The following is a 24,076-nucleotide window of genomic DNA, read 5'->3' on the forward strand; positions in this document are numbered from 1 at the left end:
GATAGAGATATGTAGCAATCTATCTTTTTAAAAAAATCAAAGTGCATATGCTTGCATCATCTTTCATATGAAGGTCATTTGAAAATACAAATCATTCTTATTACTCAAGACATTATGCTAAAAGATAGAGAAAGAACATATATGGTCTTTGATAGAATCCCTGGCAAGATGTCTTGTATTGAATGTGAAAAAATAACAGCATGATACATATATAATTTTATTCAATCCTACTCTCTGAAATTTGCTGAACAGTTCAAATCTACAATTTTTGCTAGGGGAAATCTTAAAGTTCTGATTGACCTTATAAAGTACTTTTTTTATTCTTTAGAGGTCTGTTATTATTCTATAGTTCGAGTTTTTTAACCCATAGAGTCTTTTCTTCTGAATTTGAATTGAAAAAATAAATGTCAAGTGGTAATTACCTGACTCAGGTAGGTTATTAATTTAAATTTAACAGAGACTAACTTGCTATAGAAACTAATCTTGATTGGTGTTTTCAGCTAAATAGATCATAACCATAATAAAATAAAGCAGTATGGTTAATTTTTCAAATGATCAATTTTAGCCCCTGCTTTCCCTTTAGGCAACATCTGGCCTGAAGCTTATTTGTGTAAATAAAAAGTTTTATTGGAACACAGTCACACCCATTTGCATTAGTTTTTGTTGTTTGGTTTCGCTTTAATTATCTATGGCTGCTTTCCCACCAAAAAGGGCAGAGTTGAGTTGCTGCCACCGAGAACACATAGCATGTAAAAGCCTGACTATAATCCAGCCTTATAAAAAAAAGTTTACTGATTCCCTACCCAAGCTGGCTTCCTGAACTGAAAGTCTAGACCTGCCATTTTCTAACTTTGTAACCTTGGGGTAACCTTGGGTTAACCCCAGGTTCTTGGTCTGTCATATTTTGAGGAATAAATAAGTTATTATTTGTGAGTTATTTGTAACAGTGTTTGGCACTTAGTAAATGCTTTGTAAATATTAGTGACTTATTACCACCACCACATAGTCTTTCTAATATTGTTCAGTGCAACTAATTTTAAGAAATATACTCATGAGTTTTGGTTATTTAATACAATTGACTATTTTTGGTTGCTAAATATCTTTTCAGTTGAAATTATGTATTGCTCTCACTTGAGAGCTATTTGGTTATATTTAACAAGAAAATATAAGAACATTACATGTCTGAATCAACGTGGTAGATAATTCACCTTGGGGATTGTAAATATCTTCAAACTCTAAAGGCAAGTTCTAGTGAACTATCTAGGCAGATAGTTGTGAAGCAGAAGTGATCTAAAAAGTATAATACAATGTGAAGTGGTCTTAGAAATGTCTTTAATTATAAGATTATAACATTTCCATAGGAGAAATTTGTAAGTTGTGGAGTTTTGGTTTTACTTTGCTTTAATTAAGCAGGCTATTTGATAATGGAGAAAAATGTGATTGCCTGGGTGTCTGTACTTACATCCATGAACTCCACATTTGCCTTGGGACCAGTTGTCTCATTAAGAATCTTAATAGCCACAGGAATCTTCACAGTTTCTCCTTCAGGTACCCAAATGCCCTTTGGGAAAAAAAATTCACATTAAATATGACATCTCAACCTATTAAGTTCTTACAATATAACTTACAAGTTTGAAATTATAACATTCAATCAACAAACATTTATTTACCACTTGTTACATGTTACAAGTTACTCTGCAACTTTGTTGTCTGCTTTCATTATGTGAAGATGACACTCATATATATAATTACATATATAGAATATATATATATATCCTGCTCTCAAGATGTTTACACTACTGTCAAATTCTACTTGTGTGCATGAAAAAGGCTTTGAATAGTGAAGACAGCATGGAAATAGGATAGCAAAAGAATATCTTATTTGGATGATATCATCGACTTTTTGAGATGGTTGCTCTACTTTTTTGAATCTCAGTTGTATCATCTGTAATTTAGAAGACTGGGCTAAGTAATGCTAGAAGTTCTTTTCAGGTTGAATATTATCTAAATATTCAGCAGCAAGAAAAACAATTTAAAAAGCATATTCTCATGTTCTTCAAGTTCAAACTGATTTAAGAATTAATTTTCAAAAATGAATGGATTTAGTTTTCAAAGGCAAGTGCTAAGGGATATTGAGCACAGATTAATTTGTCTACATTATTAAAGCATGTGTATACGTGTGTGTGTGAAGGATTTGTATTATTTCGGAAGAAATATAAAATATTTATATTGGCTATTGTTAATTCTCTTTTCCTATCAAAATATAATTATAATATCTGAACAGGATCTATCCCTTGGGAAAGTATAAAGTTGGTAGAGTTTGAGTGAAATACAACATTAAGTTAAATAATAGCATTTCTGGGTAAAATGAATTATAACATTTGAATGAGGACAATGATTTTGATAAGACATACAAAGATGCACAGGTTGTACAAAAATGCATTTTAAAAGGTGTATTTTCCCAAATCAATGCAAAAGCAAATATGAGATGAGGACAAAAACCAAAAAATCTCAAATTTTAGCTTCTTAGCCCTGACATCAGAAAATATTTCTTATAAGACTTTTAACATTAAAATGAAAGAATGAAAAATAATAGTTTGTTATTCCTGAACAAAACATCTTTACTTCCATGTCTTTCTTAATATCAGCTGGTTATAGTCATAAAGAAAAAAATTCAAAATTTTTTCACTTTGAACTTTTATGCTACAACATATGCATTTGTGTTACTCAAAGTTACAGTATCATCAGGAGGCATGAACACAAGAATTATTTTAAAACATAGTAACAATAATAAAGAAAATAAAAGACTTTAACTTTTAGAAAGTAGTTGCATTCTTCCTAGGCAGAATGAATAGGGAAATCCATGTGTCAAATGCAAAATAATAAGCCAAGTTCCTTGCATAAAATTAAAATAAAATAAAGCAGAAACAGAAAAAAGAAAAAAAGCCCAGTACTCATAGGCTGCATTTTCTCACTGATGTTATCTAAGGTGGAGAACAGGCTTATTATTCATTATTCAGTAGAGTAACCACAGAGAAGGTTACTTTATAAAGACATGGCATCAATATTAAAGTATCCCTAAAGTGTACTTTTACAATAATATAGACCAGGCACGGTGGCTCATCCCTGTAATCCCCCTACTTCGGGAGACTGAGGCAGGAGGGTCTCTTGAGCCCAGGAGTTCAAGACCAGCATGGGCAACATAGAGAGATGCCAACTATACCAAAAATAAAAAAAAAAATGAGCCAAGTAGCTCATGCCACATGCCTGTGGTCCCAGCTACTCAGGAGGCTGAAGTGGGAGAATGGTTTGAGCCCAGGAGATTGAGGCTAGGGTGAATTGTGATTACACCACTGCCATCCACCCTGGCCTACAGAGCAAGACCCTGTCTCAAGAATAAATAAATAAATAAATAAATAAATAAATAAAATAAGAATATAAAGTCAATGTAAAGTATTTTATATTGCTTTGTAAAATAAACATTTATTTAAATTATTCATTATTTCACTATTTCATTATTCATTCATTATTTCACTATTTTCTGGGACCAACTAGTTAAAAATTTTACTATTTGATACCCATGATATTGGACCTAATCTTTATACTTAAACAGAGAATATTTCTAACTAGGAGAAAAAAATAATCAAATAATTGGTTAAGCCAATTTGCATTTCTATGGTCAAGAATAATCCTTTATAGTTTAAGACAGTATGTCTTCATAACAATTGATCTATTGATTAAAACTTAAGAGTCAACCATAGACACTTCAGGCATATAATTCAAAAAAACTGATGAAATGTCCAGTAAACTTTCACTACAAGTAATTTCAATTAATGTAAAACACTCATGCACAATAGACAAATAAATGCTCTTAATACAAGTTAATAAAGGTTTATTATTAAATGTTTAAATCAGTAACATTTTTCTCTGCTGAGGACATTAGATAGTGTTTAGTCTTGAGTTATAGGGTACCCAAGGTTTAAAATAAAATTTAATTTACAGACTACATTATCTTTAAAAATATAGGAGTGATTACATTCTAGGAACAATCCAAGATTGAGCTATCTTAAAAATGGAAGTATGTTACAATAAATTTAAATTTGGCCATTTATCTGTATCTTTTTTCTCCCTATTTCTGTTTTTCATTAACACATACATTTACCCACTTACTTTAAATTTTGTCAATGCCACATGCAGAATCGGTAACAGGCCAACATTTAAAGGCAGGAAGCCCTAATATTTTTCTACTGACTTGTCTATGTTTCAGCACAGAAACCTTCAGTTACATCTGTGAATATGGAGAACTGTACCATTTACTAGATAATTCAGGTGGGGAAAAATCCTGCAACCAATCATTAGAATAGGGGTTTATGGCACAGCTATATGATCCAGAATGATTGCCAATATGGATCCAATTCACAGCAGTACTTTCAATTTGTCAATTTAAACAATCAAGACTGCAATTTAGGACTTTACATTTATTATCCATATAATTTGTTCATATCATTTTATTGTAGAAATGAGTACAGATTAAAATTATTAAAGATGTAAATACAATTGCAGTAACTAGATACAAATTTTAAGGGTATAAAATGATACAGTCTGAGTCTGGCTTTTTCTAGCATAATGCAAATTGAGAAACAGAAAAATCTGTGTTTCTTTGAACATACATCAAATCTGAAGATTAGAAAAGGCATCAAGTCAGTCTAGAACAGTGCCTATGCAAAGTAGGTGCTCAAACTTATTGCAAGTTAATATCAAATTTAACTGAATAAAACATGCATGATAAAAGATTAGGAAACTTCTACATTTTGACCTTAGAATACAAGTTTTACTTTAAGGATATTAGATTATTTTGGAGCACTATGAGAGAAAAATTAAGGTTTATATTCTAATTATTAATGTATTTTTAAAATAAATCACTGTTTTAAAAAGAAGAATATTTTGAAATGCAACATTTCTAAGATCCAATTAACTTTAACAGATATTTTGTAAAATGTAGGCTTACACATAGCTTTAAGAAATATATTAAATGCCAGCTGGGAATGGTGGCTCATGCCTATAATCCTAGCACTTTGGGAGGCCATGGTGAGTGGATCACTTGTCAGGAGTTCGAGACCAGCCTGGCCAACATGGTGAAACCTCATCTGTACTAAAAATACACAAATTAGCCAGGCGTCGTGGTACGTGCCTGTAATCCCAGCTACTGGGGAGGCTAAGGCAGGAGAATCACTGGAACCCAGGAGGCTGTGGTTGCAGTGAGTGGATATTATGCCATTGCACTACTGCCTGAGCAACAGAGTGAGACTCCATCTCAAAAAAAAATATATATAAAATATTTATATATATCATATATAAACATATATTTTTATATATAATATTTAATATATTATATATTTATATATTATATATAAATATATATTATTTATAATATATACTATATAAATATATATAATTTATATACATATATTGATATATATTATATACATAAAATATCCATTACTACAATTCCCAAAAGTTACTTTGACATTTTATATATATAATGTAATAAATATATATTTATATATAAAATATTTTATATATTTATATTTATATGTATAAATTTATGTATATAAATATATATTATATCATATATATTTATATATTGTATATTTATATATTTATATATTATATATATATTTATATATATGTAAAATGCCAAAGTAACTTTTGGGAATTGTAGTAATCGATATTACAAGAATAATTCAGCATTAGCCCAGAAGAGTTTCTTAATCTTGTTATTTACCATTAAAATATATTTCACCACATTTAATCTTGGGCCTAGCTTCTGAATTGGTCTTGTAATTAAGGCAAATACATAAACATACACATGCCATCATTTGAGCTTTTCCTTTCCAGAAATATCTCTTATTGAAAACACATAATGTCATCTTTTCCTCCTATCTGACCTGAATTTTGCATATAATGTCACATCTTTAGTTTGCTTATAATGACAAAGACATCAAAACCATGGTAATTATCTACAAAATCATAAATGTAACCAGGTAGGCAAAAAATGATTTAGATAGCAGACATCAGCATATTTGAATAGATTCTAAAAAGAGCAACTACTAGGGTCCTGATGGGGAGGCTTTGGATAAAAAAGCAGAAGTAAAAAAGAATAAAGGATTATGGCATATTGCCCAGGCATGTCTGGGGTTCATGGAGCACTGTGTAGGGGTAATGGAAAATGGGTTGTGGCTTGATAGTTGGATAAAAATAGAAATTTGCCAAAAGGAATATGACATAAGGGGCTCAGAAAGGTATAAAGAAAAAACTATACTTGGCTTTATATCAGTTTCTTGCTTTTCTCTCAAGACTGTATCCATCCCAGCTCATTCAATAAAAATTAATGAATTCATTTGTGCAGCAATTTCTCAATATTATAAGTCTTCCTTTCTGAATATTATAAGAAAATTAGGTTGTCTAAAGTAATAACTCCATTGGCTATTATTTTTTAAACGTATAAAACAAAACTTAAAATAACTAACGATATGCATTGTTTTTTACTTACTTTATAAACCGTTCCAAAAGCACCCGAGCCAAGGACTTTTACCCTCTTCAACTCAGTTTCTTTCAAAATACGAAGTTGAGCTTGATTGGGTGCTGTGCCACTGGGAGTTAAAGGTTCCACCAACTGCAAAGCGGAAGGAAGAAGATTATACTTTCAATCCAATAGTCAATCCTCTGTCTCTTTCTTTCTCTCTCTCTCTCTCTCTCTCTCTCTGGTTCTCTTTCTCACAAAGCAAAAACGCACAAATATAGTTTGCCTTGACACCCAATACCTTTGTAATATGCACCACTCACCATTCACTGACACATTTATGCATTCTTTCAGACCCTGTCCTTTCTCTTCTCCTGCTCTTTGTCAGAGCAAACACAAGTAACAAATGTGTGCCTACCTTGAGGCATACTAGGCTACGAGATTTGATGCCTTAAGGAAAGGAAATGCTGCCTTCTTAGAGCTTAAAACATACCTGGGAAGCCAGGACAAATATGTCAGAGGAGAGGGGAAAAAAAGCACAATGCCAAAACTCTAGGACAGTGCTGTTAAAACTTTAATGTACATCTGAATTACCTCAAGTTCTTGTTAAATACAGGTCCTGGTTCAGTAGGTCTGGAGTAGACCTGAAATGTCTGCATTTGCATAGAACTCTAAGGGATGCCCAGGTACCATGGTGATCCTCGAACACATTTTAAGTACCGAGGCCCAAGTGTACCTGTTAGATCAATAGTTCTACAATTCTATGATTTGATTCTGGATCATAAGTGAATGCTATGAAATGCAAGGAATCAAACAACTACTGGGGAATGAGGCTCACTAGTTTTGTCTTCCTAAAAAATGTACACTTTAAAATCAAGTATTGAGATGTCTAAGTCTTGAGATAATGAAATTGGGTTGACATTGGGAGGGCCACTGTGAAAAGCAGCCTGGGCACAGCAAGAGGAAGGAGGAGGAAGAAATACAGCAGAATACAACAGGGAGTGGGACAGGTCAGAAGGGTGAAAGTAAGGTGGGAAACCTACCTAATCATGGGGTGGGCTGGGTGTGGTCAAAGTAGTGAAATTAGGCTGATAGTTTTAGATATCATCATTGCTATGTGATTCAGTTGGGGGAATGAATGAGAAGGGGCAAAGTATGTGCATGCGTGCCAATCACTGGCATATGTGAGAAAAAAAAATGTACGTCTAAGAGAGGCTCTGGATACCAAAAAGCCTGTATCCTATGTTAAAATTTTAGGTTTTTATCTATGTATGAGTAAAAGGGCAAGTGCAAGAAATAGGAGTTTCTTTGTCTTTTTAAAGTTAAATTAAGGAACTAAACTTTACAAATAGTCTTTTTTTTTTCCAGCATAATAATCAAAGGCTACTACTACTCAAATTGTCTTGAACTCACCACAGTATTTCAAAGTATCTCTTTACAAAGCTAAGTGCACTGTGGCGCTGCAGCTTGGTTATGAATTACCATGCTTCTGTGAAAATCATGGCCTACTTAATTAGTGGAAGATTCTTGAGGGAAGGTAAGTGTAGCTAAAGCAAGAATTTTAGGAAGAATGTAATCAAAAATTACCAATAAACTTAGGTTATCTTCAAATTTTTTTTAATTGTGAGTCTGACAACTCATCTTCAATTTCATTTTCAAATTTAAGTTATATAAATGTAAATTTGATAACATAGAACTGCATTCAAGTCACATTTTAAAAATCTCAGAAAGAATCACTAAATTATTCGAAAAATTTCAAAATGATTGCTCAACTGAGTTCCCTTTATTTGAAGGCAACTCAACCATACAGAAATCGTTGGGTAGATTTTGATACATATGCTATATGTATAATGAATAACTCATGAATCATTTTTAAAAATCATATACAAAAGTCACATAAAATCACACAATACTGGGAGGGGGCTTCAGCATCTTGGATGAGATATACTTAAAATATACATTGTGTATATGCTTTGGCATATACCATGCAATAATTTCATATTTTGAAAACTTTACAATTCTACCTCACCTTTTTAGCCTTCTTTTTTCTTGGGTATCATTTAATATATTTCACAAAAACATGTTTCTGTGTCATTTAATATATTTTACAGACATGTGGGTTTAAAATTGGAGGTTTATATGACAGTGTTGCCACTCACAGGAAGCAATTTGCCCTTCCTAGACCTTTATTTCTTGTCTGTGAAATAGGTATAGCAATAATCACCTTAGAAACTTGAGAAAGGATGAAATGAGATAACATACGTGGAAAATTCTAGAATGTTGCCTGGCATATTGTAGGCACTAAATCTGTTACTTTTCAAAGGATGAGATCATGTCTCATTAATACATTTTTGAATCACACCATCTACCAAAGCATCAAGCTTACAGTGCATCTCAGTAAGCATGTGTAGAAAAAATATGTTTTCTAGTTTTAGGCATGTAACATAAAAAAGACAATCTGGAGCAAAATGATTTGAGGAACGTGTACCAACTTTAAGTGTATGGAAACAATATATCAAGATTCAATAAATGTTCACTTCTGAGGCAGATTTCTAGCTTCAGTATTTAAAGATTTAAATTGACCGTCTTAAAAATTCCCCCTTTATTTAAAAGATGGTAGAAAATCATAGTTATTTTCTTTTACTAAGAAAAAAATAGGAATTCTACGATTATCTAACCACCAAATGTAAAATAATTTAGTCTTAAGGAATAATTTTCTATAAAAACAGAACCTGCTTATAAAACCAATAAGTGTGTGTTTATTTAGTAAGGAAATGACAGTTTGAAGGACATTCTTATAAAGCACTGCATTATAAAAACAAACCAAGATAAAGCAACACAACTCTTTTCATGGCAATGAGCCTTCCCTGTGTGTGGTTAAAGGAATTTCTCTTCCATTATGCAGTCACCTAAATGTTGTGTTCCAAGCTTTCAATTCCTTTCCAATTCTAGTTTACAATACTTCGCTTCTCAGAATTCTCTCACCAACTGCCTCAAGCTGACCATGAGATAGAGTTCTCTCTGCCTCCAGTATCCTAGCTAAATTGCAAACATGCATAGCACAAAGCACATGTGTCATGTCCAAATTTTCATTCACATGTGCAAGATTAACAGTAATCAAATTGCTCTTCCATAAGCTTCCAGCTAAAGTAGGAATCATGTTTAGTTTTTCCCATGTATGTAATTGACTACCTTTATTTTGCTTGAACATGTCTGTTCATGAGACAGCTCATTCCAATTGCAGATAACTTTAATCCTTAGAAAGTGTTTTCTTAGAAGAAGCTGTAAGGTAGTCTCCAGAAACTTTCACAGGATACTACTATCTAGATTTTATTTCTGGGTAAAGAGCTAAAATTTAATTCATTATCAGTATGCAAAATGTGTGAGTGAATTAAAATTCCCATTCCTCTCATTCCTGTCAGTGTTCAAAGGAAAAGTCAAATTGTCAGACTGACAATGAGAAAAACAACAAACGTTGGATAAGCTTATCTCAGAACAGAATTGCTCTGAATTGTTTAGATAGGCACAGATGTGTGTATCAGGAGAAAGGTAGGATGGAAGTTGAGAAGGGTCTGGTAATGCATAGTCTCCTGTAATTATTTTTTCCCTGTATCCTGTACCACGAAAACTATCTGCTTTTGTGCTAGAGAACTCGGTGTAGCAATATAAAAGACATTATAATCATTTATGAGTAATTTACATACTCACAATAACCGCCATGCATAATATTAAATGCATCCCATAAATTGTGTTGTAAGTTCTGTGTGATTACAATACTAAGCTTTATCCTGTAAGCTTAGTCTTTCACTGCTGGTGTAATGAGATCATTGACTACCAATTTAATGATCCTAATTAAAACATGCATTCCTTGTCTGTTTAGTTTTGTTCTGAAACAGATTCTCTTTCTAACATTTTTCTAGCTCTGTCACTGAGATATTTTCGATGCAGATATTTTCTAGATCTGCTGCTATAGAGATATCCCCTGTCTAGAGCTTGCTAATGGAATCCCCCCAACCACACACACAAAATAACAGATACTTTCCCCAATACAATAATTTTGTTGACTACTCCCATTTATCCCCTTGAAGCCTTGACTATTTTTACGATATAATCTGACTTTTCACAAGCTTTGTTTAATGGACTATAAAATAAAAATTTAATTAGGACATTGAACAGAATTTTACTTGGATTAAATAACTGAACATCATCGAAACCTTCTAAACCTGATGAAAATCCCCAAACACATGAAGAGAAGAAATAAATACCTCACCTCTGTTTCCAAGAATCTTCTCAAGGCTCTTTTCTTTTTGATGCTCTTCCTTCTAACATAAACAGCAAATGTCAGACCAACAATGACCAGAATGAAGAGCCCACCAATTACTCCAGCCGCAATCAGGGGAGTTCTGACAACCAGAATGAGAAAAAACAAAACAAAACAAAAGTATGAAGAGAGAGAAGACAGAGGAAGAGAAAACAGCAGTTGTACAAGACGTTATCACATTTCACAAATCTAGTCATTTAGATGAAATGCAAATATAAAAGTGCATTAGGTTTTGCTCTACCAAAACCTTTCTCATGGTAAAGACTATAGTTGTTTTTGTGTGTGTTTTACGAATAATAAACCATGCACATACAACTCATCTTTGAGGATGAACAGTCACAACATGCCATTTGATGAAAAAAATGTAACACTTGCTAGCAGTATGAAAAACATATGCCAAAACATTGGTGTTGGTGCATTTAATATTTTGCTATTATATATGAATCAACAGGAAATACATTGTAATAATATTGTTGTGGTTTGTAATTTTATTTTCAGTATTTCTCTGAAGCAGGCTTTCACAACAGTGGCACTACTGACATTTGAGACTGAATACTAGCTTGTTGTCACGAAGTGTCCTGTGCAATTTAGGATGTTTAGTAGCATCCCTGACTTCCATCCACGAGATAGTAGCACCCCCATCCTCTAGTCATGACAATGTCTCCAGACATCGCCAAAGGTCTGTCAACATCATCCCCAGTTAGGAAATACTGCTCTAATGCAAAAATGAGTGGTCTCAACACATAGAAACCCCATGCTTCTGGAGTATAAGGGTACCAATACGAGAGTTTTTATTGCCAAAAGTGCTATTTGAAACTCTTATTAGTGTAACTCTGGTAGGAAAAAGGTCAGGAGAAGGATAAAGAATTGGTTCAGACATGTTTTCAGAATAACGACAAGAGTATTAGAATCAATAGTGTGTCTAAGCATCATATACTCATAAAAGAGGTGTGCACATGAAGCATTACGTGAAAAGTGGTAAACAGTACCAAAAAGGGATTAAGAAGAGATTGATTGGAAATCTTCACTCTTAAATGTTTTTGTAATGTATTGTTAGCAAAGATATAATTTTGAAACTGATCACTTCTTAGATAATTTTTTTCCTTGCTTAAACAGCAGTAGTTGTGATTTTTAACTTATTCTAGAGTAGAGTAGTATCTCTGAGGTTTCCGTGGTCAGAGTTCTTAATCATATGAATTTTGTATACCATAGGAAATAATCTTGAGTGAAACACACAGGTGTTACCTAAAAAATATGTGACCATGAAGCCACAATGGATATCAAAACTAAAAAAGAACTTCCTGCATGCTCATGCTTTCCATAATAAAGCATTTTATATCTTGTATTTATATTTTTAAAAGAAATTATACTACATTTTCTTAAAAAATACTTTTCTCTTGCTAAATAAAATTCTGCTCAGAGATACATCAGAAATATTAATGGTGGATGATCCTTAATAACATCTTAAAAGTTTAAAAAGCTTACAAAAAAATCTGTGTAACTTCTTCTATAAATGAAATCATGTCTTTTAAAGATCATGACTACTATATTGCCATATGAAACTGCAGAAAAATCTAAAAAGGTAGTTCATCCTAAAGGTTGTTTCCTGACAGCTCAAAGTACTATAGTATACCGAAATGTTGCTATAATTCAACTAGATTTTTCTAAATGGGATTTTCTGCAGATATAAAAATCTCTGCTGAGAAAATTAAACTATAGTATGGACAAAAACTCATCACTGTGATATGTTTTTGTTTGTGTAAGATCATATTTTTGAGCATGCAAGTTAAATATGTATTTCAGGAAATATTTTATGTTTCAACCAAAGGTATAATTTTTAGTCCAAATGCTTAACATATCCCTGGAAACTCACTATTATTGAAAGGGTTGTATTTTTGTTTTCTCAGTCCAAATTTTACTGCAAAATATTTACGTATATTTGAGACTAGTGTCCAACATTTTGTCAACTGTAGATTCAGACCAACTCTAAACTTTCTCTGCTTATTTATTTTGCAAAATAATAGGTAGTATACATATTTATGTAAATATATGTAAATGTCAATGTCACTGTACATGAAAAGAAAATGCTCTATTTTGTTTTTTGTTTGTTTCTTTGTTTGCTTGTTGTTGTTGTTGTTATTTTTTAGGAACAAACTTCCAGGAGAAGAAAATAATACCTCTCTTTTATTTTATTTTGGTGGAGATCAATTGCCATATAATTACTATACAGGCAAGTAATGGGCAAAATAAGACAATCAAAAACTCAAGACAGTAATTTCTGTTTTTATAGTTAGAATTTACTTTCAGTATTTTCTCACAGCAATATTTTTGGTTTACTTGAATTTCTTTACTGTTTTTCTACCACTCTACAGGAATGGTAGAGGTACAAACAACCTGAAGAAATAAAGTACTACAATTTCTGTACTTAAAAATCATACATAAGTGTTTTATTGAACATTTTAAGAGGCCACATTCTTCCTATTCCCACAGAATTTACTTTTGAAATATAAATCATTAACCACAAACAAGCAACCAGTGAAATCAAGAGGAGGGAATATTCCATAAGACAACTTGCAGGTTCTTTTTTATTCAGTGAGTGCCATGAAAAAGGTTCTGACGTAGCTTAAGAAGACTTAATAGACATAGCAACTGGATAGAAAATGTAATCCTGGATTAGATCCTGGTTTAGACAAACCAGTTATAGAGTCTTTTTGGAAAACTTGAGAGATCTGAATATAAATTATATAGAAGATGAGAAGATAATTTGCTGCAACAGAAAGACGTGCACCATAAACTGAAAAGATTCGGTTTCCAAACAGTAGAACTTCAATATGAAAAAATCTATATTCATATATATCTACAAATATATCCTCAGATGCATAGATCTGCAATAATATAAAATAAAATACTAAATAGTAGTTGTCTCTGGGTAGTATGAATACAGTGTTCTTATTTTTACTAATTTGTATTTTCTAAATTTTTATAATCCATTTATATTTCTTTTGAAATAAAAGTTTATTAAATTTAAGAAAAAACAAATCATTGTCTAAAAGTTTAGTTTTGTTCTCTTTTTCTTGAATGTTTACTTTGCTTTTTTTTCAATTAAGATTTCATTTTGTCATTCCTTGTCCACTTTTACAATCTAAGTACTTTTGCATATATTTTCTATTCATTATAGTTTGATATGTCTGAGACATTTAATTACTATAATGTTTCTTACATATGCTTCTTAACATTATGTACCATAAAACCAAGATAATCTGAAAAGTTAATACTATTTTCACATTTCCTACTCCTCTGAATTTTTACGATTCCTAGATATTTGTAAGTATAGGATAGATATCTTTTTGTTTGTTTGTTTGTTTTTCCTGAGAGTTTACACTTAACTCCTTTTATGAGGACCCTTTGGGCAAAGAGGAAATAGCAACCTAAGTTGCTTCTTTAAATGGCTGTGCATCTCTCCTTGGTCTAATGATGATAATGGCTATTACCAACCAACCTGTTTCTGAGCTCGAATGTGATTGATTTTATTTTTTTTTTAGATGGAGTCTCGCTCTGTCACCCAGGCTGGAGTGCAGTGGTGTGATCTTGGCTCACTGCAACCTCCACCTCCCAGGTTCAAGTGATTCTCCTGCCTCAGCTTCCCGAGTAGCTGGGACTACAGGCAACCGGCACCACACCCAACTAATTTTTGTAATTTTAGTAGAGATGGGGTTTCACCCTAAAAGGATGTGATCAATTGATAGTTTACTTTATTCTGTGACTTGGAAATAGTATAATGAAACTGATATCCTCCCACCACTGAAGAAAGTAATCCCACAGGGATTCTGAATCACAAACGAACTTTGCTAATTTATTTAAAAGCATATGATTTGGTTTTCATAATTTCATTTAGAAGTTCAGAGACAATGAAATGGATTAAATTCTACTGACTTGAATGCAATTATTTTATAAAAGAGCAGCATCTTTCCAAGCTATATTACTCATCATATATATATGTGTGTATATATATATATCAGAATATAAAATGTGAGACCTTATTTTTAAAAACATCCAAATATTTTCTTCCACTGTTCAGTTTTTTTTTCAGATATCAGACCACAAACAAAATGTAATAAAGTCAATATAATTTATGATTAAAACCCAAATGTTTTAAAAAAACTATTTTGTTATACTCTTTCTATTTAATGTTATAAGGACTGGCTATCTTTTAAAAAAGAACAATAGTATTTTCTAAATTGGTAAAGCTGGTATTTTGATGAATATTGGAAAAAATGTTAATTCTATGATTCTACCTTTTTTTTAAAGGTAAGGCAAGTTCATCACCAAATAAAAGGTTTATTAAATTTTGAATATATGTGTATTTTCTTTAATTTTTTGAATACAGACTAATTTTCAACTAAAGATAAAAGAACCTGTAGTTCTATAAAACACTGATGGTATACTTCCAATTCATAGTATTTACTATGAATCAAAGACTTTCACTTTTAGAAGCTTGTAGGTTAAACTAAATCATTTGAAGACAGGTCTTCAGGATTTGTTGCATCAGACATAGACCTGCTTCACTGCTTATCTATGGGCACTAAAGGTTAAACTGAAAATGTGTGCGTGTATTTTTGTTTTAAAGTATACAAGAAGGAAAAATAAAGACAGGCTAGTCAGATAAATGTAACAGGGATTTTTTTCTTTTTTTAAAAAAATAAACTTTGCAAATTGCAAAACATGGTAAAATAGTATCTCCAACATTACTACCTTATGTTAATCTTTCAAATTCTGTATGACTTTTCCTTATTGTGGCAGAAAGATGCTTTGGAGCCAGGCAAATCTATGTTTTAATCATATGTCTACTTCTAACCAATTGTGAGTTTACTGCCACCATCAAATAGTTTAAATACACATAAATACATTCTTTACCTAAGCTAGTACAAAAAATAAATGCAGAAGGAAATTATATAGTCATGTTTACATTCATGATATCTAATGAATTTGCTTCAAGATCATTATCATTAAATCAAATACCTTTAAGTTTAGGAATTATGCAACCCATTTTGGCCAGGACGGTCTTACTTTATGCCAGTCTAATAATCAATAATGCCCCTTTTACTCTCTAAAGTGCGCCATGTGAGAAATAAATCAAATGTTTATCCTATATTTAGCCCAATCGAAAGGTATTTAGGATACCGTGAGTTAATAAGTATTTACCTGTATCTCTATATTAAAATGTGTATGTTGGGGTATGTGTGTATGTGTATATAGGATCAAAAAACGCTTCAGTTTACCTTTATGAAAGGGAATAATTTCTATGAAATCTGACATTTTCATTTTTAGTAGATTATTTCCAATTGAAAATAAGTGCATTGCTAATGACACTCTGTTGTGCCATAAAACCCATGAGTATGTGTAGGTGTGTGCATATATACACGTTCATACCAAAGTGTCTTAGTTTTATTTTCAGCAAGTTTTACTTTCTAGGAAAGTAAATTAATTACTGCATTTTATGAATGTATATGTAACTTAAATGGATATTTCATAAACTAGGGTCAAATGTTATAATTCTCCATAAAGTTATATTTCATTTAAAAAATATAACTAGTAACACTGGCCATCATCCTACATCCTATCGTTCTTCTGAAAATCTTACAGTGGCTATAGACAATAGCATGAGTCTATCATTACCCAGAAGCCAAATGTATGCTCAGGGGTATATTCTGTTTTGTAAATTGTTCTTGCTGTAAGAAAAATATAGTTGATCAAAAACCTATTGACTCTCTATTAACATAAAATTCTTATAATTCATTCATAATTACCAACTGAGACAAGGAATATAACTTTGAAAACAATAACATTTTCAATATTTTATTAATTATGTGTATAATTTAAACATAGTAAAGGTCTGTTTCCATAAGAGAAACACATGATTTGACAGCCATCAGATAGTCACAGGTTTTATAGCATACAGGGTGTCACTAGCAATGCACTTATTTTCAATGGGAAATAATCTAACAAAAATTAGAATGTCAGATTTTCCTAGAAATCATTCCCTTTTATAGAGGTAAACCAAAGGCTTTTTTGATCCCATAGACTACCTTTAAATTTAAATCATTTAGCTCGACTGAATGTGAACTTTCCATTCTAATAATTTCCAATACTTGTATATTTTATGATTAGAATTTAATTTTCACATACATTGTATAGTTTCACAATAACTATGTAACACATATCTTATAAATTCCATATTAAATATAAGAAAATAGAAAAGATGCCTGGATAACATAAATAGTAATGCTAACATTTTATGTATTGGAGTCTCAAGTCCATTAAACTTCCAGCTATTACATTTTTTCTCTTTCTAAAGATGATATATTTACACAAATATTTTTCAGGTATTTCTTCAATATCTATGCTTGATAGTAGAGAATACAAAATGCACATAAATGTATTTAGGGTTTTTCACAGAACTTTTGACTTTATATTTAGTTATATCTTAATATTTTACTTCTCTTTGGACTATCATTTTATCTGTATTGCTATATTCATTGTGATTTACTTTTATTAAATCCTTTATATGCTTGGGTGTAAAGTTTATAAGTGACATTCTTCTTTTAGCTTCAGTTTGTTTTCTCAGTGAGAAAACAGTTAAAAGGTTTTTTTTTTTTTTTTTTTTTTTTTTAACTTAAACGGGATTTCCTTTAAGAAAGGTAAAGACAAGCAGTATCTATTATTACAGTGACAGTACCTATTGTACTGCTACTCTGTTCCGCCTTCCCCAAAACAGTTCAGATTTGAAACAAGAGACCTTGAAACACCAGGAGACATTGAAATTCCCCAGAAGACATTTTAAGGGTTACTGCCTAGGGCAAGGAGAGCTACGTTAAGGGAGTTCTTTTTCTCCTGCAAGTAGTGCTTATTCTGACGCAGAATTCAACCTGCTTTGTAAACGTGACACATCTTTTCTTTTTGAGCAAATGAAAGTGATCTTACAGTTTTTAGCTGATGAGACCTGGGGGATTACAATAGGTCTCTGTCCTTTGATTAAGGCTCAGGATTCCTCTATTACATTTCAAATATGACCAAAACTTTAAGTGCTGAAGTAAATGAATCACAATGTACTGTCCCCCTTCCTAAGCAAATTTGAATGTTTTGTGACTTGCCTTTATGTGTTAAAATCAATCTTTTTTTCAATATGTGAATGCAATATTTCATTCAATAACACAGTGTTGCAAACATACTTCAGTAGCAATATTGCCATTAAATGAATATGTAAATATAATCTGATTCTTTCATATCTAAATCAGCTTCTGAGAAAAAATTTCAAGTAGTTTCACAGCAAATCCTTCTCTTTACAGGTAACATCTACACATATCCATGGGCTTTTGTTCGTGTTTTCAAATTTTGGGGAAGTACATAAACTTATACACTCGACTTTCAGGCAAATATTCTCATGTTAAGGACACCATCCTCAGAATATATATAATCTATCTAGGAATTTCTACACCCAGGGTTTTCTACAACTAACGTGTTGAAAAAGAATTATGCCAGGGAGAACTTTCTTTTTAACAGGGTTTTTAAGAGGTCAGATGAAGTTTTGATGCTTTTATTAATTTTTCCACAGTTTATACCTATTATACAATATCATATATCTATATACTATACTAATACAGTACCTTTATAATTGTTTATATACTATTATCTAGATAGAATATATATAAGTATCTGTTTAGTGACACAAGCAGAATATTATAAATATTTAATTACAAAACGAATTAACCATTAAGTATCACTGTGTCCTATTACTTACTTATTATATGGGCAAGGTAATATGAAGCATCAGAGCAAAAGATTTAAAAATCGAGGATTCAGTTCTTACAATTTCAGTTACATTACATACCAAAATTGTTCGGCATGATAAGGAATTTAAGTTTCATAATAGAGCAGAAAGTATTACATAAACACTGCTCTGTGAAGAAAAGTGGCAGAGGGATAAATTATGGCTGGCACCATTCTTGTTCCCATATTTAAAAAGTTTCCTTTGCCTTAAAACCTCCATTCATTCTATGCACTATAACTTCAGATACTTTGTTGCTAATAGAGAATATATTCTATGTATAAATTGCCTCTACCTTTATATGGGAGCATAAAACATACACGTTTGTGTCATGCTTATTGGGCACAACTACATAAGACAGATTTAGAGCAATCCCATTTTCAGAGTGTTTGCGAACTTTTTTTCTTTTGAGAAGGAGTCTTACTCCGTTCTCCAGGCAGGAGTACAGTGGCGCCATCTCGGCTCACTGCAACCTCTACCTCCTGAGTTCAAGTGACTCTCCTGCCTCAGCCTCCTGAATAGCTGGGATTACAGGCACCCACCACCATGCCCAGCTAATTTTTGTATTTTTAGTAGAGACAGGGTTTCACCATGTTGGCCAGGCTGGTCTCAAACTCCTGACCTCGGGTGATCTGCCCACCTCGGCCTTCCAAAGTGCTAGGATTACAGCTGTGAACCATCAAGCCTAGCCTTACAAACATTTTAAAATAATAGCTTGGTTTGTTTGTTTCCTTCATAGTCAATTCTGTATATAAAGCATTTTTGAATTTCTTTTTACTATACTTTAGATTCCCCAATCCTTGTTTTAGACTGAAAGAAAAAATTTTTAAAAATAAAATGCTAATAAAGAGGGAGTAAAGAAGTGTCTTTCTTGGGAAGTATCACTACTCTTTATTCAGATGATGTATTTTCTACTTACATTGGCCTGCTGGTCGCCTTTTTTCCTGCTGAGGAGACCTACGAGTGTGCATCGGGGAGTTAGTGGCCTTGACGCATACTGAAGATTTGGATGATGTGAGATGGGAAAAGACTTTAAGAAGTGAATACAGTTGTAGGAAAAATACCAGGATTTTTGGACATCTATCTAGAGTCACTGGACATTTCTTGCAGGATTAATGAACAAAGTTCCTTTTACTAGATATTTTATATGTGTTATGTGAAATAATTCTTCCAATATAATTGATTATTGATGTATGGTGAATCTGAAGTAGGCTATACAACTTGTCCAAAGTCAGAAGCATTCTAACTGGATAGTGAAGCCTAGATTCTTAGTATATTTTTCTCTAAATCCTTTTTCCTTTAAAATATAATCATAAGGGCATATTAGGAAAATTATTCTGGTAGAAAGTTGTAAGATAGATAATCAGGAAAAGGAAAAGAGATGCGAGAAAATTAGTTTAGCTGACTGTTTTAAGACTCCTCATGAGTAACAGTGAAAGACAGATTACGAAAGTTTAAAAGGAGATATGGTGAGAAAAAGTATTAACAGCAGCAAAACTGATTAAAAGTATAAACTTAACAGTGAAGAGAGAAAAAGCAAGCATCAAAAATGACTAGACCCCCATGCCTAAGGGAATATATAAAGGCCCATGATGCCTTATAGGGACGTGCAGAAATCAGGAGAGAGACAATTAGAAGGGAGAAGTTTTTAATTCTTTTTGATCTATGGATTTGAAGCACTAAAGGGTATCCAAAATCTATGTCATTCCATTCAACTTTTACGATTTCTGTATATATTTGTTGTTCTTTTTAATTTCAAGACCCATACCTGTGTTGATTTTATTAATAGCTTCACATTTTTAATTCAAGTGAGTCACAGACAACATTCTATTCCATTCCCTTTAAGTTTTTCCAATACTTTATTTATTCTCTAGGAACATTCAAAATCCAAAGGAAGAAAAATGTGGCTCAAGGGGCTTTATTTCTTTTCTACTTCCTCCCCCTTTCCCTTTTGCTTTGCTGACAGACTGTATCATTTTAGGTGGTTTCACATCTCTCATTAAGATAAATTCTACTGTTCCAAACTGTTTTTGTTCTTATCTTTTTACTGACCTTTTGAGATTATCAGTTGCAAGAAGAACAAACCTTAAAAATATTTAATACATTTAAAAAACCTGTTCATAGTACTATTTGCCTTGGGTAACACATGTTAGAGTCAGATGCCTTAGTAAGGCTACATGGATCTCATTGCTAATTCTTGTGCCTTAATGTCATCCCCCGTTTGGAGAATTTAAAGTTTGACATTAAATATTAAAGCTTAAAGAAAATTCTTTAATTGAAAAAGACAATTAAATATAGATACTCCAAAAGAGGCCCCGTCATATTCTTTTATAATTTGATAATTTTTTTTTTGAGACGGAGTCTCGCTCTGTCACCCAGGCTGGAGTGCGGTGGCGCGATCTCCGTTCACTGAAAGCTCCGCCTCCCGGGTTCACGTCATTCTCCTGCCTCAGCCTCCCGAGTAGCTGGGACTACAGGCGCCCGCCACCACGCCCGGCTAATTTTTTATATTTTTAGTAGAGACGGGGTTTCACTGTGTTAGCCAGGATGGTCTGGATCTCCTGACCTCGTGATCCGCCCGTCTCGGCCTCCCAAAGTGCTGGGATTACAGGCGTGAGCCACCGTGCCCGGCCAATTTGATAATTTTTATAGAAGCAATCTTATGTTCCAGATGCAAAGCTGTAAGTACTAATAAGTGGCTTCAATTTTATTGCCATCTCTGTGACTGACCTCAATTCATTCCATTTTGTTATCATGCTTACAAGAGTATTTGTTTTGAAGACTTACGTGTCTTAGACTACACTTGATTTAGATATTTATAATTATTCTCTCTTGGATTCTATTTCAAACTAAATTATAAGCCCCATGAGGTTAGGACCATCATTTATAATTTTTGTTTCTTTTATCGCTCTAACTAATAACATTATCTAATAAGTTTATCAATAATTGTTATAAAGTCAATCAAATAGTTAAGTGGGATATTTTAAGTAATAATGAGTTCTTAAAAATGCAACTCTTCCTCTTGATTTTACTCTTTGGTATTTGGAATACTTTTGGAAATAGCAAAATATTTTCTTTGCATTTATCTCTTAGTTTGTCTAAAACTGATCATTTTATTTCCATTCTCTTGATTCTTGAATTAACTCTCATCACATTTTTAGTCTCTGCCTCTTCACTAAATCAGTTCTTATCAAGGTCATCAATGGTTTCCTTACTGCCAAATCAAACAGTAATTTCTTAGAGCTAATCTTAATCTCGTGGTAGATTTTCATACAAATGATCAGTTCTCTTTTCTTGACACACTGTCCTCCCTTGACAGCCATCCTTTCCCTAGTTTCTTCTCTGTCTGGTCAGTCCTTTTCACTCATTTTTTGCTATTTGCTCCGTATTACCCTGACCTCTAAATATAGGAAAGTCTCAGGACTCAATCATTGGATTTCTTCACTTTCCTACTTATGCCCTAGATGGGATGTACCATCCATCTCTTTATCTATGTAATGATAAGCAAGCATATTCAGAGATTGAAGGTAAAATACAAGAATTTCTATTTTTATAATCTCAAACATACGTCCTTTAAGTGCTGGAATTGTGTCACAAACACTTTCTTATGTTTTAGAGTCTAGTTTATTGTCTCATGAAAAGAAGCACTAAATACATGTTACATGAATAAATAACTGAATGAAAGTTTACTTCCATAAATATTTACAAACTTTTTATCTTAAATCAAACCTCAAAAGCACATATATCCTTCAACAGTCTCAGAACTCCCTATATGTTTTTAAACTTAACAAAAGTATAATTCTAAAATATCTTTAATGGAAAGAAAATGAGAAGAGTTATTTATGAAATATTTAAAGTATTTAAAGAAATAATGCTTTATTTCTTTAAAAAATAAATAATACTTTATTTCTTTAAAGTATTATTTCTTTAAATACTTTAAATATTTAAAAGAGTTATTTATGAAATATTTAAAGAAAATGAGAAGAGTCATTTCTCTGAAATGAAGCTGATACATGTTTAACATTTGCTTATTCCAAATTTCATAGTACTTGGTAAAATAATATTTTCTCCTAAAAGCAGTGAAACTAATCCTGAGACGAGCTGTTATTTTTCTTTGCTGGTTTTAGTTTAGTTTATCCCTCACCCTGACCATATTGTGTCCAAGTCCCAGGCTGACTAAAGCAACAGTAGTTCCTACTGCCTTGCTCCCTAACACATTCCAATTTAGTGAGTTTTAAAATGTTAAGTAACAACTTCCTCAGTCTCTCTGCATCTTGGTGTAAACATACAACCAAATTCTTGCCAATGAAATGAAAGCAAAGGTTAACCATAGGGAATTCTGGGAAAGAACAGGTAGAGCTGATGAAGCCGATTCCTCTACTTCTGTCCTTGGATGTAATGCTTAGAGCTGCGGCACTCAGTGTACTATCAAAACAGAAAGATAATAAAATGATATAAGTTCTAGTCCTGTTGTTACTGATCCATGGAACCCACGGCAACAGCTATGCCATTTCTAGACTACTGTTATGAAATAGAATAACACATAAAACTCTTGGGTGAACCCATTACTGTTTTTACTTGTAGGCAAGGAAGATACTAACTGTAAAGTTAGTATGAAAATTGACTATGTCCAAATTTTTTCACTTTTCCTTTTTTCTTGCATTTTAACTGTCAAATGCATCATCTCAAGATACTTGGATTTTTAAAAACATAAATGAAGTCAATGGCCCTTTCCTTTCTTGTTAACACTTACTATCTCTGGTGCTTCTATTATGTCTGCTTCATTGTCCCACTCTCCTGGTCATTGACTAGGTTTTACGTGTATCAGACTTTTCTGAACCCTTACATTGGAGAGGGACAGAGGTGGGAGGAAGTGCCTCACACATTTATAAGTAACACTAAGTAGAAACTTGTAGAGCTTCCTCAAGGATGCTGCCTCTAAATTGTGGAATTTAAATATGCTATAATAGATAGGATATTATGTGTCATCCATTTTCAAGTAGTGATAAAATTCAAAAGTAGTAAATGTTTCCTGAACTTATACACCTCAAGCAAATATGTACTGAAAGATCAATAAAGAGAACATGAAGAAACACAGCTCTTCATTAGCATTTAATTTGGCAAAACGCGAACATCCAAGTTTTCTAATTTCTGGATCCATAGTAGATTGGAAGTAACCCAAGGAAAAAATGAGAGGGTGAGACTGTTTCTGCCTCCACAGGGGACTTGGCGAAAAGACAAACAAACCCTCCTTTCACAGAGGCTTTTGGTCATTGCACCCCACTTTAAATAATGTTTTTAACTTAGAATTGATTAGTTTTTGTATTCTAAGAGGAGGTTTATTGTGACTGAATTCACAAAAACACATTTTAAAGCATTTAATAACAATGTTTAGTAATATAACTCC

At 32.3% G+C, this 24,076-nt stretch overlaps 1 protein-coding gene across 6 annotated transcripts in view; it reads right to left on the reverse strand.

Moving 5' to 3' along the window:
• ERBB4 (erb-b2 receptor tyrosine kinase 4) overlaps window positions 1-24,076 on the reverse strand; it is a 1,185,936-nt gene that overhangs the window by 243,598 nt on the left and 918,262 nt on the right. For all 6 annotated transcript variants that reach the window (XM_005574181.5, XM_005574179.5, XM_005574182.5 and 3 more), the window contains exons 17-19: window positions 10,794-10,926; window positions 6,554-6,676; window positions 1,463-1,561 (exon numbers count right to left, since the gene is read on the reverse strand). In XM_005574181.5, the coding sequence (XP_005574238.1) occupies window positions 1,463-1,561; window positions 6,554-6,676; window positions 10,794-10,926 (355 nt within the window). The remainder of the gene's footprint in view (window positions 1-1,462; window positions 1,562-6,553; window positions 6,677-10,793; window positions 10,927-24,076) is intronic.

The sequence above is a fragment of the Macaca fascicularis genome, chromosome 12, assembly GCF_037993035.2.
Source record: "Macaca fascicularis isolate 582-1 chromosome 12, T2T-MFA8v1.1".
Classification (NCBI taxonomy): Eukaryota; Metazoa; Chordata; class Mammalia; order Primates; family Cercopithecidae; genus Macaca; species Macaca fascicularis.